Source organism: Alosa sapidissima, chromosome 23 (assembly GCF_018492685.1).
Source record: "Alosa sapidissima isolate fAloSap1 chromosome 23, fAloSap1.pri, whole genome shotgun sequence".
Classification (NCBI taxonomy): Eukaryota; Metazoa; Chordata; class Actinopteri; order Clupeiformes; family Clupeidae; genus Alosa; species Alosa sapidissima.
Genome location: NC_055979.1, coordinates 19,685,061 through 19,698,144, shown reverse-complemented (window position 1 = coordinate 19,698,144; position 13,084 = coordinate 19,685,061). Strand labels below are relative to the sequence as shown.

General features: G+C 42.2%; 1 protein-coding gene across 1 annotated transcript; it reads left to right on the top strand.

Moving 5' to 3' along the window:
• Window positions 1-378: 378 nt before the first annotated feature.
• On the top strand, window positions 379-7,976 carry cldng (claudin g). The gene is made up of 3 exons (XM_042080075.1): window positions 379-533; window positions 913-1,199; window positions 7,197-7,976. Exons 2-3 carry the CDS (start codon window positions 1,071-1,073, stop codon window positions 7,713-7,715), a joined length of 648 nt encoding a protein of 215 aa, XP_041936009.1. The 5' UTR covers window positions 379-533; window positions 913-1,070; the 3' UTR covers window positions 7,716-7,976.
• Window positions 7,977-13,084: the final 5,108 nt, after the last annotated feature.

The following is a 13,084-nucleotide window of genomic DNA, read 5'->3' as shown; positions in this document are numbered from 1 at the left end:
GGCACACCACACGCTAGAACCCACTGATGGACAGGCCCAAACAAGTTACTATTGGGCAATTGAACGAGTAGCCACACCCCCAAACGCCATACATTGGTTTGAGTGTTGGTACACAATACACTAGTATTCCCAAATTAAATGGCCTTCCTGTCCAAAACACAAGACCACCTTGTAATTGCAATCATAATGTTGTTTCATATAATAGTTTAACGTGGCAGTGAGTTTACCTTTAGGCCTAGTTATATAATTGAACTGGGTTCAAACTTTAGAAAAAGTGTGATATGGTGAATTCATTTAGAAATTAAATAAAATCTAATAAAATTATTTTGAACATTATGAGGATAATTTTTCGATGCGAATGCAATAGGTAGTTCTGCATTGCCTCGCGTCCTCATTTGGCTGATGCAGCGGCTCAGGTGGGAATAGGCTACTGGTGCAGGTGCAAAAACAGGGATCAATTTCCGGCTTGAAGTCTTAATTAAGCACGAGTTCCTGTTTGTTTGTCTGACGTGGCCCATTCGCCTTGTGTGGAGGTAAGCCGTGAACAACTCTTCAACAAAACATTGTCTGGTTTGTTTACTTAGTTAAATGTACTTAAACTCGTTGTTGACCAAAGAAAGTTTCATGTTCCTGGCCAAAATGTCCAACAGGTTATCGAGTTTCCTGCAAGTTAATGGCCTACATGTCCCTTCCATGAAGTGATGTCAAGTCTGGTCTATGTCACAATTTAGATTATCTATAGGCCTACATTTGTTACCCACTGATTTAAGTCTAGTCTATGCCACAAGTTTAGATTCTCTATGTTTGTTACCCAATACCTACAGGTTTAGGTCTGGTCTTTGTTAAAAGTCTTTCCTTGATGGTAGTATGTTTGAGGACCCCTCATTCAGGCCTTGTGGATGTGGTTTACAGGAATAATACAGGTGGAAGTCTTCTCTCGCATTCTAATCCTGTGGTGTGCCCACGACACCGTTGCTCCTGTCCTGTGGTTGTGCCAAGTGCTGCTGCTTGTGGTTCCGTTGCCCGTGCCCCGTGCCGCTGCGTGTGTTGTGTCCGTCCGGTGCCAGGCCATGTCTACGGGCCTGCAGATGCTTGGCGTGGTGCTGGGGCTAGTGGGTTGGATCGGTGCCATCGTGTCCTGCGCTCTGCCCCTGTGGCGCGTCACCGCCTTCATCGGGAGCAACATTGTCACGGCACAGGTCTGTACATACGGTTGCAGTGCAGCTGCCTCTCTGCCACTGCTACCCTGTAGCCAGTGGTGGAATGTAACGAAGTACAAATACTTCGTTGCTGTAGTAGGCTATTATAGTGCATAGCCTACTTTTGACTTTTACTTCGTTACATTTTGCAGCAATTATCTGTAGCCTACTTTTACTCCGCTACATTTCTACAACACAATCGTTCCTTTTTACATTACATTTTATGATCATTTTTTTTTTTTTTTTTTTTTTTTTTTTCTCTTTAACAAACACGTTTGTTTCACCAGGGGGCTGGGTTGCTACCGAAGATAGAGCGCTACATGCACCATTTCTAAATCTTTGAAACTAGTCTAGACAAGGCAACGCGTGAGCTTGTAGTCATCTGCATTCGGTAGGCTATATTCACCAGACCCATGGCTATACTGGACATGCAACTGTGTTCTGTGCCCTGAGCATATGCTTGCCTTTCTCTGTCTATTATCTGCAGCGTTAGGGCCTCCTCTCCGATGAGATTGCGAGTCCGCGGAGCAGCGAAGTTACAGGCTATGCCCATGCGTCTGTCACACGTCTGATCATTTGCGGCATAAATTAATGGTAGACTATAGAACCACTGTCCGGAAAAAACTAAACATGTTCCCGATTAAAATATTTCTTAATATGTGATCAAATAAAGAGGCATAGCCTACATTTGGCGGGTAGTAGGCCTAAAGTGAGCGCCCATTCAATGTTTATGCGCGTCTGCGGAAGTGAAACTGAAACTTATCATAGACACCTTTCTCAACAACTTTTCTGTTCAATCTGGACCGGCACAGTTGGCATTATGATCCACCGGGTCCACGCTTTCCTTGTCTACCCCGATAAACTTCAGGCTCTCCTGTTTTGCTGAATAAATAAACATACCATAGCCTAAAATTTCAAATAATACAGATATGGCCTTATTATGGCTTCTATGCAAGACCTGCTCAATAAAACAAGCGCCCTCTGTTTTATTTGTAGGTGACTATATCTAATTTAATTGTTATGAACTAGATATGTGATGATTCTGTGAATACTGGATATGGGGCCCCTGTTGTACAATGCCTGCATACCACAAATAGTGCAATCATACAATCAATGACCGATGTGGTTATAAATTCGTTGATGCAACAGTTGCTTTTCTGGACCAGTGAGTGACACTTGGGTAATTTTCTGCGGCACACCTGATCTCTCAGGTTTGGTTGGGGCTGAGACCAAACCAGGTAGGTTTGGTCTCAGCTTTGGTGGGGACACATCCCCAACTCCTGTTGTCACAATACCAACATTAGTGTTTCAATACCAATACTAAGTGAAGAATCTCAATTTCGATACTTTTGCGATTTTTTTTAAAACTTGATTTGGTTTGTGTGATTTGTGAGATCATTCACATCAGTGGCAATCATAGAATTTGATTGACCCTCCACACACACACACACACACACACACACACACACACACACAGACATGCATAGAAAGTGATGGTTGGGCAAGTTACTTCAAAATCGTATTATGTATTACTCATTACTGTCATTTCAAAATAATTTGTTACATTAGAATATGTATCTGAATTGTAAGGCATTACACTACTATTGTATTACTTTTGAGTTACTTTCACCAAAATATCTAGAAATATGAATTTGGAATTCTAAATGCAGTTTATTATGCTCAATGCAGCTCATTGCACTTCTAATGGAGGGTGATGTGGTATAACATAATGACTGAGCTAGGCTTAAGGCTAACAACAGTAGAATGCAATAGGCACAGTGATGGCTCATGATGCAATACAAGGAACAATCATAGCCAGAATTTTGTTAAAAGCAGACCAAAGGTCAAAGTCTGGTCAATTGTGATAGAAATGCTGTAACTTTAGGCTTAGGCCTACTCATTAAAATTAAGAGAGCCCACTACCTGTATATTGCAACCCAAAACTTAGACATGTCAAGATTTCTGAAACATGTAATATGTATTTCAAATACAAAATAGTATTTTGTAATTTTATTTTATTGGGTTGAAGGAAATGGCTCTGTATTTTGTATCAAAATACTTTATTGGTGTGTGTTTTTGTATTTTAAAAATACTGCAAAATACTATGTGAAAACACTAAAAAAAGTTACTACTTGATGAATAATTGGTAATTAGGCAACAATGGTTAATGTTTATCGCAATCAGCTAATGTGAGAACAGCTGTGTTCAACGACATTCACAGCTTTTCAGTGACGGCCTTTGCTTAAGCATCAGTAAAAGTATAAGTATAAATACTCTTTTGATCCCGTGAGGGAAATTTGGTCCCTGCTTTTATCCCAATCTGTGAATTGGTGAAACACACTCAGCACACAGTGAACACAGTGAGGTACCCACTAATCACGGCGCAGTAAGCTGCCTGCAACAACAGCGGCGCTCAGGGAGCAGTGAGGGGTTAGGTGCCTTGCTCAAGGGCACTTCAGCCGTGATCGGGGTTTGAACCGGCAACCCTCCGGTCACAAGTCCGAAGCGCTAACCAGTAGGCCACAGCTGCCCTGAAGCACTGGTGTGAAGTCGTACGCAAGTAAAGATGAGCAAGGTTACCTGTGCAAGTTTATATAAGGACACCGACAAAGGCAACACTGTCCTTTTGTATCCAAGCCAATTAACAGAAAAAATGTCAGATATCTCAATGAACCACAATGACATCAATAGATGGTAAGGTGTTGAGTGTGTTTGAATTCCCTTCCTTGTAGCATCCTTTTCTGCATTGCACAGTGGGGAGAAGTTCACCTTGTTTAATTGAATAACAATTATATTTCCTTATTAGCTGCATACTTGAGGTTGGAGATATAAAGGCAAGTCAAGTTTCTCACATACTGGAAGTTCAAGATATACAGCCTTATGATTTTCTTATTCAGTTCTACACTGGACTTGAATTACGAAATTCGGCACAGATAGGCCTACACAATTATGATTTTGGCCTATTGATTATAAGGGACCGTTCGTTATTTATAAACGGGGTCACCGGAGGGATTTTGAGTGCTTCAATCAAAAGTTGCATGACCCTCCCCAGCCTGCAAGAACATTTTCAACGACCCTCCAGCAGTCTTTTTAAAAAAGACTTGACCCTCCCCGGCCAATTGTCGATATCTTCCGCCCACGCTGTAAAGCGCTATGAAAAGACATCGACTTAGATTTACTCACTAACATTGTTGTGGAAACACAATAAGCATGGAATCTAAATGCACACTTCATGCAACTGCATACCTACTTGAAATAAGTTACTCCTCAGTAAGTATTCACATGAAATAAAACATTGAGACCATTCAACAAAGCACACTGGGTAATAACAAATTCAACACATGAACTTGTTGCTATGGACTCGTCTCTAGGCTTCCTCAGTCATTGTAAAGCTGCCGAAGCTGAACATTGTCCAAAACTCAATTTCTCAGACGAGCGTCAATTTGGGAACTTGACTACACTCCTTCTTTCTCAAATGACTTGAAAAGGCCGTTTGCACAATTTCACAAATAATCACAGGGACCGAAAAATACCTAACATGCCAAATTTTTATTTGCATGCCTATAATTTTAACTTTTCCCCGCTGTCTTGCCGTTTTAATATTTTCCCGTAGAATATCCCATATTACTGTAATAGCCTACTCCCATAACATTAGTCCTGCATTCTGGCCTGTGTGTTGTCCTGTTGTTACCCCTTGCCCTTCCAGAGAAACGGATGTATTCAAATCATCGTTTTGCTTGCTTAAATGCGAACTCGGAGTGATGTTAACCTACAGTAGGCCTATTTAAGTTAACGACGTGGTTGTCGTGAGAGCACGATTCATTGGCGCTTGCAGTGTTCGGCCGTAGGCTATGTCTATGTGCGCACCTGCCAGGCTAAGAGCCAAAGAAATCCCCCTGTATATTCACTCCAAGTTGGCCTACCATAACTTACCAACTCACTGTAGACCATAAACTGGCTATTTATATGACCAATGTATTTGTTCAACTGTATGAAGCAGAATTACGCACTACTTGGAACGTAACACATTTTTGTTGGCAGGAGAGAGAATGACAGATATGAACAAATTGCACTTGTTGCTGGTTACCAATAAATAGGGCCTACTATATTTTTTTTTTGCAAACAACAAAAACAGAAAGGATGGAGACAGCAAAGCTAGAGATGGGCAGGAACAAGGTCAATTGGTAGAAATGCTTGTCAAAACGTTAGCAGCTGGATGTGTGGATGAATGAAGCACAAGTATGCTTTATAAGCATGCACACTGTTTAAAGTTAGGCTAGGCTACACGGTAAACCAAAGGTAAATTAAGCTTTTTTAGGGCTGGATAAAGTTGACCAAATGGATATAGGCTGTTAGGCGTGAATAAGGCTACTTTGTTGCTCAAACCCTTCCAACGTGGGGACGGATGTTGATATTTTGCGTGAGAAACCCGGGAAATCTCCCTTATTTTCGTTGTTCAATGTTGACAGAGCTATGGAACAAAAGAGAACGTTATATGGCGACAGAAATCAACAATCAAACAAGCCACTTTGATTTTTTGCTGTTTTCATTAATACAAAAGATGGGTGACCCCCCCACCCCCCCCTCCTAGACAAAAAAAACAGTTAGTTGACCCTCCCCTCAACAAAGAATAAAAAGACATGACCCTCCCCTATTTTCCTCCGGTGGCCCCGTTTATAAATAACGAACGGTCCCTTAATGTGGTTAATTGTAAGTATAAGTATATTTTAATCTCTGCATTTATCCCAATCCGTGAATTAGTGAAACACTCAGCACACAGTGAGGTGAAGCACACACTAATCCCGGCGCAGTGAGCTGCACTCAATACAACAGCAGCGCTTGGGTAGCAATGAGGGGTCGGGGTTCGAATCGGCAACCCTCCGGTTACAAGTCCGAAGCGCTAACCAGTATAGCCTAGGCCACGGCTGCCGAATTGAAAGCTCTGTCGGTCAAATTCGATATCAAAATGTTTTACTTTGGCCTTTTATGGGGTATGTATTGGCAGACAGCCCTGGTAACTTACCGTTGTCGTTGACACACCTGCTCGCTTGACTGCCACTGCAAAGTAGCCTGTGCATTGGCATTCTCAATGCGTGTAGCCTGCGTGTCAGATAACCCTGACGTTTCTTGTATTGTCGTGCTGGCTGTCGGAATGATCAGCAGTACAAATAAGTTCGCTAAAATATTGGTGGGGACAATTTTGTCATCTTAATTTTGATTAGGACTAGTCCTTTGCGTTCCACCCTAAATCTACGCCCATGCTCACGGCACACTAGTGTGCCCGGGCACAGTGGTTGAAAAACACGGTCATAGGCTACTGATTTTTTTTTTTTTTCTTTTTTTTTTTCTTTATTAGAATAGGCCTATAGATATTAAGTTAAATTATTATGCAAGTACATTTAAAAGCAGGTACTTTTTACTTTTACTTAAGTAGGGTTGGCATTGTGGTACTTTTACTAAAGTAAATATTTCTCTGCTTATTTACTTAAGTACTGAGTTTCAGTACTTCCTCCACCACTGCCTGTAGCTGTCTGTCTGTCTGCTTCTACTACTACTACTACTACCCCACATCTGTCTGTGCCTCTGCTACAAATACCCTACCATCTTTATTTAGCATGTTTGTTTTCTCCATATGTAATCATGCTGTGTTCCCCAAGTGGTAGGCCAGGTCTCAGCTGCTACAATTATTTTTTTTTTGTTTGTTTGCCCCCCCCCCCCCCCGGCTCAAATCGTATCAAACTCCGCCTATGCTGTCTGTCTGCTTGTACCACTACTACCCTACAGCTGTCTGTCTGTCTGCTTGTACCACTACTACCCTACAGCTGTCTGTCTGTTTGTAACACCACTACCCAACAGCTGTGTCTGTCTGCTTCTGGGGCTACTACCCTACAGTAAAGCTGTCTGTGTTTCTGCTACTAATACCCTACAGTAAAACTGTCTCTCTGCCTCTACTTTGTGTGTGTGTGTGTGTGTAACCCTGCGTTGTCTGGCTGGCAGATCATGTGGGAGGGCCTGTGGATGAGCTGCGTGGTCCAGAGCACGGGTCAGATGCAGTGCAAAGTCTACGACTCCATGCTGGCGCTCCCTCAGGAGCTGCAGGCGTCGCGCGCCATCCTGGTCATCGGCCTACTGCTGTCCGCCATCGCTCTGCTGGCCAGCCTCGTCGGGGGGCGGTGCACCACCTGCCTGGCCGAGGGCTCCGGCAAGGCGCGGGTCGCCACGGCAGCCGGAGCGCTGCTTGTGATTGGCGGGCTGCTGTGTTTGATCCCGCCCAGCTGGTCGGCGCACCGGGTGATCAGTGACTTCTACAGCCCCCTGGTGGTGCAGGCGCAGAAGCGTGAGCTGGGCGCCGCGCTCTTCCTCTGCTGGGGCGCAGCGGCACTGCTGCTCATCGGGGGCGGCCTGGTCTGCGCCTCCTGCCCACACAGGTACGGGGCTGCGCAGGTGAGGGGACGCCGCTACAAACCCAACTCTGAACAGTCCTCTGCCCAAATCGAACGCATAGCCTATGTCTGAGACACACACTGACAGAGATACTTCTCTTTAAATACAACATGTCTTATGTAGAGTGAACTGGTGCTCTCTTTACATGTAATAAGTGAACGGTCATCATCTTTAATAAAATTATATGTTTATTTAGAGAGAACTGGCATTCTCTTTTAATGTAATATGTTCACGTTGATGTTGTTCATGTATTTGTTTTTATTCTATTTGTTTGTTTATTATCTTTATGTGAATTTGTGTGACCTGAATAAAACACCTTTTTTAAAAAAGTGAAACATCTGTGGTGCTTAAAGCAACACTAAAAAAAATTGTTTTCAGGGTCCCTCTACTGTTGAAGCGTAGTAATAAACTAACTAAATGTGTGTCTTGCAGTGCAATGCACCAACAACAGTCTGTAGAAAGACATCTCCGAATTCCTGTAGCATTACAGCTGTTTTCCATTTTGATTTTGGGGTGCAGCAGAAGTGCCATTCGCCCTATTAAGAGTTTATGTGCCATCACAATGGGCCTTTAAATCCGTGCGCATGAGTAGTTGTTGTTGTTATGACCGCCGCGCAGCGAAGCGGCGGTCCTATAGGTTTAGTCAAATTTTTTTTTTTTTTTTTTTTTTTCCGCATGCCCAAATTTCCGTCAATGATTCCCGGGACACTGAAAGACCGGGGTACACGAAACTTGGTGGGCATGTAACCCCACATGGATAGCATGGAACCATCGTTTTTTCCCCCGCTGGACTGGACCCCCCGAAAGGAGGGTAGGGCAGACGCAGTTTTCTGTGAATATCTCGAAAACCGTAGGGTTTAGGAGGACCATTTTTTTTTTTGTATGTTGATCTCAAGGGGCCATGCCAACCCATTCCATAACCACTCATTTCATGTATAGCGCCACCTAGTTAAACACAAAAGTAAAAATGAGGTGTAATTGAAGGTATCTGTGACCTAACATAGTCAAAACTGCACGAAATTGGAAGTGTAGGATCATTATGACACCCTCTGTATGCACGCCAAGTTTTGTGGAATTCCGTTCATGGGGGGCCACACAATAAATTAATTTGTTACTATACACCAACTGGCCTGTAGGTGGCCGGAGACAGTTTTCTGTGAATATCTCGAGAACCGTAGGGCCTAGGAGGTCCACCTTTTGTATGTATGTTGGTCTTAAGGGGGCATGTCAACCCATGCCATTACCACTTATTTCATGTATAGCGCCACCTAGTTAAAAATTAAAAAGCAAAAAATTAGGTGTTTTCATCACAATATCTCTGGCTGACAAGGTCAAAACTGCACGAAATTAAAAGTGTAGGATCATTATGACACCCTCCGAATGCATGGCAAGTTTTGTGTACTTTCGCTCATGGGGGGCCTTACAATAAAATAATTTATGTGTACATTTAGTGACGTACACCAACAAGGATTCCCGGGACACTGAAAGACCGGGGTACACAAAACTTGGTGGGCATGTACCCCCACATGGATAGCATGGAACCGTCATTTTTCGTTTTGATCTGTAGCCCCCCCGCTGGACTGGACCCCCCGAAAGGAGTGTAGGGCAGACACAGTTCTCTGTGAATATCTTGAGAACTGTAGGGCCTAGGATGACAATTTTTTTCCGTATGTTTGCCTCCAGGGGTCATGTTAACCCATTCCATGTGCACACATGTGCATAAACAGATACACACGCACACACATACATTTACAGTAATCATACGTATGACACATACTCACACAGTAGATATATGTACGCATGCACGCACATACACACACACACACACACACCCACACACATAAACATAAACTTGTACACGCACACATGCACACAATTCAAAAATTTTCATTTAGTCCACACCATTCCCCCCACCACGATTACAAATTAATTACAAATTCAGTAGGATTAAAAGAAAGCCAAAATAAATATTCATCATCATCATCATGGCTGCATTTTCAGTATTGGCGATAAGTAGTCGTTTGTCCACTAGATGGCGCATCGTTGCAGTGAGACGTAATTTTGTTGGAAGTTAAAAGTGGGTTGGAAAAACAATGGACGCTTCCTACAAGGACTGTAATTTACCGCAGCGAACATCTAATAAGGATAGGACGATGTTCACATGAAGTGTAATTCCCATTTCTTCTTGAAGCCGAAATAAATCTGAGGATGTTTACCGGACATGCTTGGTTTTTACTGCAGGTACGTTAATCTTGTAATATCAATAAGGACCTAGGTAATGTTACCGTTAGCGTTGGTTGAGTGATGGAGGCCCATTTGATTGATTGCATTTGTAGAAAACTATAAATGCGGTTATACCAAGCAAATTGATAGCAGCACTGTTTGTATCTTTCGACTGTCATTTATTGTGCTACAAAATCATTCTGTGCAATGCAAGATTTACCAACGTTACACCGGTCTGATACAGTTTTGCCTATACATGCGTGAGACTGAGACGCCTGTTTATTTTGTTTTAAGTGCGTGCAGGGTGTGAGAGGGGAATCGATGTGCTTTGATTCCAGCTTGGTAGTTGTAGTCTGTGAAATTAAAAAGCACGTGTGTGTGAAGTATCCAAACAATGACACCTTAATTTCATTATGGCTGCTTTAGCAACACACCTTGCTACTGTGTAGTGGGTCCCATTTAGAAGTGGCTACTTCATTCGCGCTTTCCTTGACTCATGGAGCTGCGTGAATGTTATTACAACTTTTCGCCACGATATGGCAGTTTAAGTCCGCTTGATACTGTAAGGCGTAAGCCATTGGTTTCCAAAGGAGATTTTATTTGTGTCGCCAGCATAGCCTATTGACAATTTATGTTGTAAATAGGCCTACCTTATAATCCTACCTGTAGCTTAGGGAAGCTAACAGCTTTCTATTAGGCTCTAGTTTGTTAGTTACCGTTTTGTCATAACTCCCTGATGCATTTTTGCATTTAGAATAGCCAGAGCGTGTATATCTCAATCGGAAAATTAAACAATATCGGGTGCCTATGGACTAGGCTGGGTGAACCCAGCCTGATCTGCCCGCTATTTATTTTTTGATTTCTTAAAAGATTGAGCTTGGTCTGATGAAAGCCAGACTAGCCATGGACCTCAGTTACACAATGCAAGGGAACATGAATCAGCCTATATTTGCACGAACAATAACGGACAAAAGCTCTTCAACTTTGGCCCGTTAAAATGTGTAGAACAGTCTAGCGACGCATTTCATCAAGGCCCATTTGGACATGTCAGTTATTTGCACCACTGGTTAGATGTAAAACAACATTTCGTTTCAGACTACTGTTACTTTATTTGTGCATTAACAATAACGTTTCAGACTACTGTTACTTAATTTGTGCATTGACAATAAAGTATTACATGAACTAAAGATGACTAAAATCTTATGTAGAAGAAGAAACATTCACAAAAAATCCATCCATCCAAAAATGACCTTTGCTTTTGATAGCTGTTGAAAACGGCATGGAACTGACAGAGATGTTTTTGTTTATAAATAAATAAATAACATTATGCTGATACCTTTTGCTTTTCCCAAATACAATGTAGCGTATACAGGTGTAAGTGACCTTTCATCAATCCAGTTGCAATGGATGAACTGTGATGAACTGCCCTACTTGTGATTGTTTAGAGATTTTAAAGGTTTTATAACAATGCTACATCTTCTTTGGCTATTCTACAATCTATTCACCTTTTCAGCACCAGTAGGCTACTTTCTGTGCAGCCGCACACACACACTCAGGCATGCCAAACAAGCATACACAAAAGTTTCAAGAGTGGGGGATGGAGTAAAATATGGAGACAAATTTTCGCGGAATGGATGTACAGGACTGAGCGGCGGTCATATTTTGTCTAGTTGTTGTTGTTGTTGTTGAAGATGGTGATGTCAGCCTACAGAGGGCGATGTTGCTCTAAACAGTCTCCTGAACACAGGACTTGATCAACAGATAATGATCAAACACCATTTCTGAGATCTACTGAACTCCACAGCCTCAAGGGGATTCACATTGTACACGGCATTCACTGCGCTCGCTGCTAGGTGGCTCTTGGTTGAGGTAATGTCCCAAAATGTTTTGTTGTGGTTGCCGCCGGGCTCAGCGCAAAAGAACATGGTTCAACTTTGACCACGGCACGCTCGAGAGCGGCTAAGAGGCAAAATGGCGCTTGCGCAGTTTCATAGTGCAGCTCTGCTGCTTGCGTGTACAATGTGAACCCCCCCCCTTGAAGCTGCATAAGTTTCATCAGTTGAGGGTGAGAAGCAGCAAACCCTGACAGAAACGCTCAGCCTGAATACAATATAATGAACAAAACTAGTTTAGCCAGAAGAAACTTATTAACTCACTTTACACCCTTGTAAGGTGTTTTCTGTGAAAGAACATAAATTACTTATTTTCAATCACTGCACACATTACACCCCCCCACCACCACACATAACTACTACTGGACCCAAGTGTAATAATAGTAGGTGCTATACCTTAACTGTGTCCTCCTAACTGGGCCTGCTTTCTGTGTCTGTATGTGTGTGTGTCTGAATGAAGGTGTCTGTGTGGGAATGTTGCCTTTCTACACCTGCTATTCCCACACCAAGTTACAAAATTGTTACATTTCAAGCTCTTGCACCTGTTCTGATTAAGTTCTAAGAAATAAGCATCAATAATGATCAAAACTCTTTTTTTCTATTTTTTTTTACCTTATTTATACTTGAATTTCCTCATTTTCTCACAAAAAAACAATAATCATTCATATGATCAAAAATGTCATCTCACAGGAGGCAAATGGCAAATGTTAACCATAAATTATGATGTCTATATCATTGGTAATTGAGCTAAAGTAAACTTCTGATAAGTATGTTTACATAAATTGTTATGGTTGTATTGATTTAAAAGCCTAATAAAGTGGTTAGTCCACCAGACCCGGGAACATTGGCTGAGTAAAAAAAATATGAACCTTACAAGGGTTAAATCAACAATATATGAATCATTTTGGCCTTAACTGTTCATTTGTATCACTTTGGATCTCCTGCACAGATGGTGCTAATGATATTTGCAAAATCTTCACAGTGCATAGGCCACGTTCACGTGTTTGCAGAGGCTTACTGCTATGCTAGAAATGAAGGCCTGTTTAATACACATCTGCTCCAAATAAAGGCCTGTGTCTGCTGCAGCTGAAGTAAACATTGGCCCTGGCCAACCTTTCAGGAAATACGACGTCAGTAAACAGCCTTGTCTCTTCTGATGAAATAAAATGTTTATGCTGAGAAAGGTGTCATTATTTTATTTCTATGCATGTCAGGGGTGCATGCTGAAGGTCCTGCTGTCATCCAGCAGGGTGTGGTGTTGCTTTGAAGTGTCTCCTCGATGCAGAACTTGATCTGCAAATTAATGTGTTAAGACAGAGATGAAGC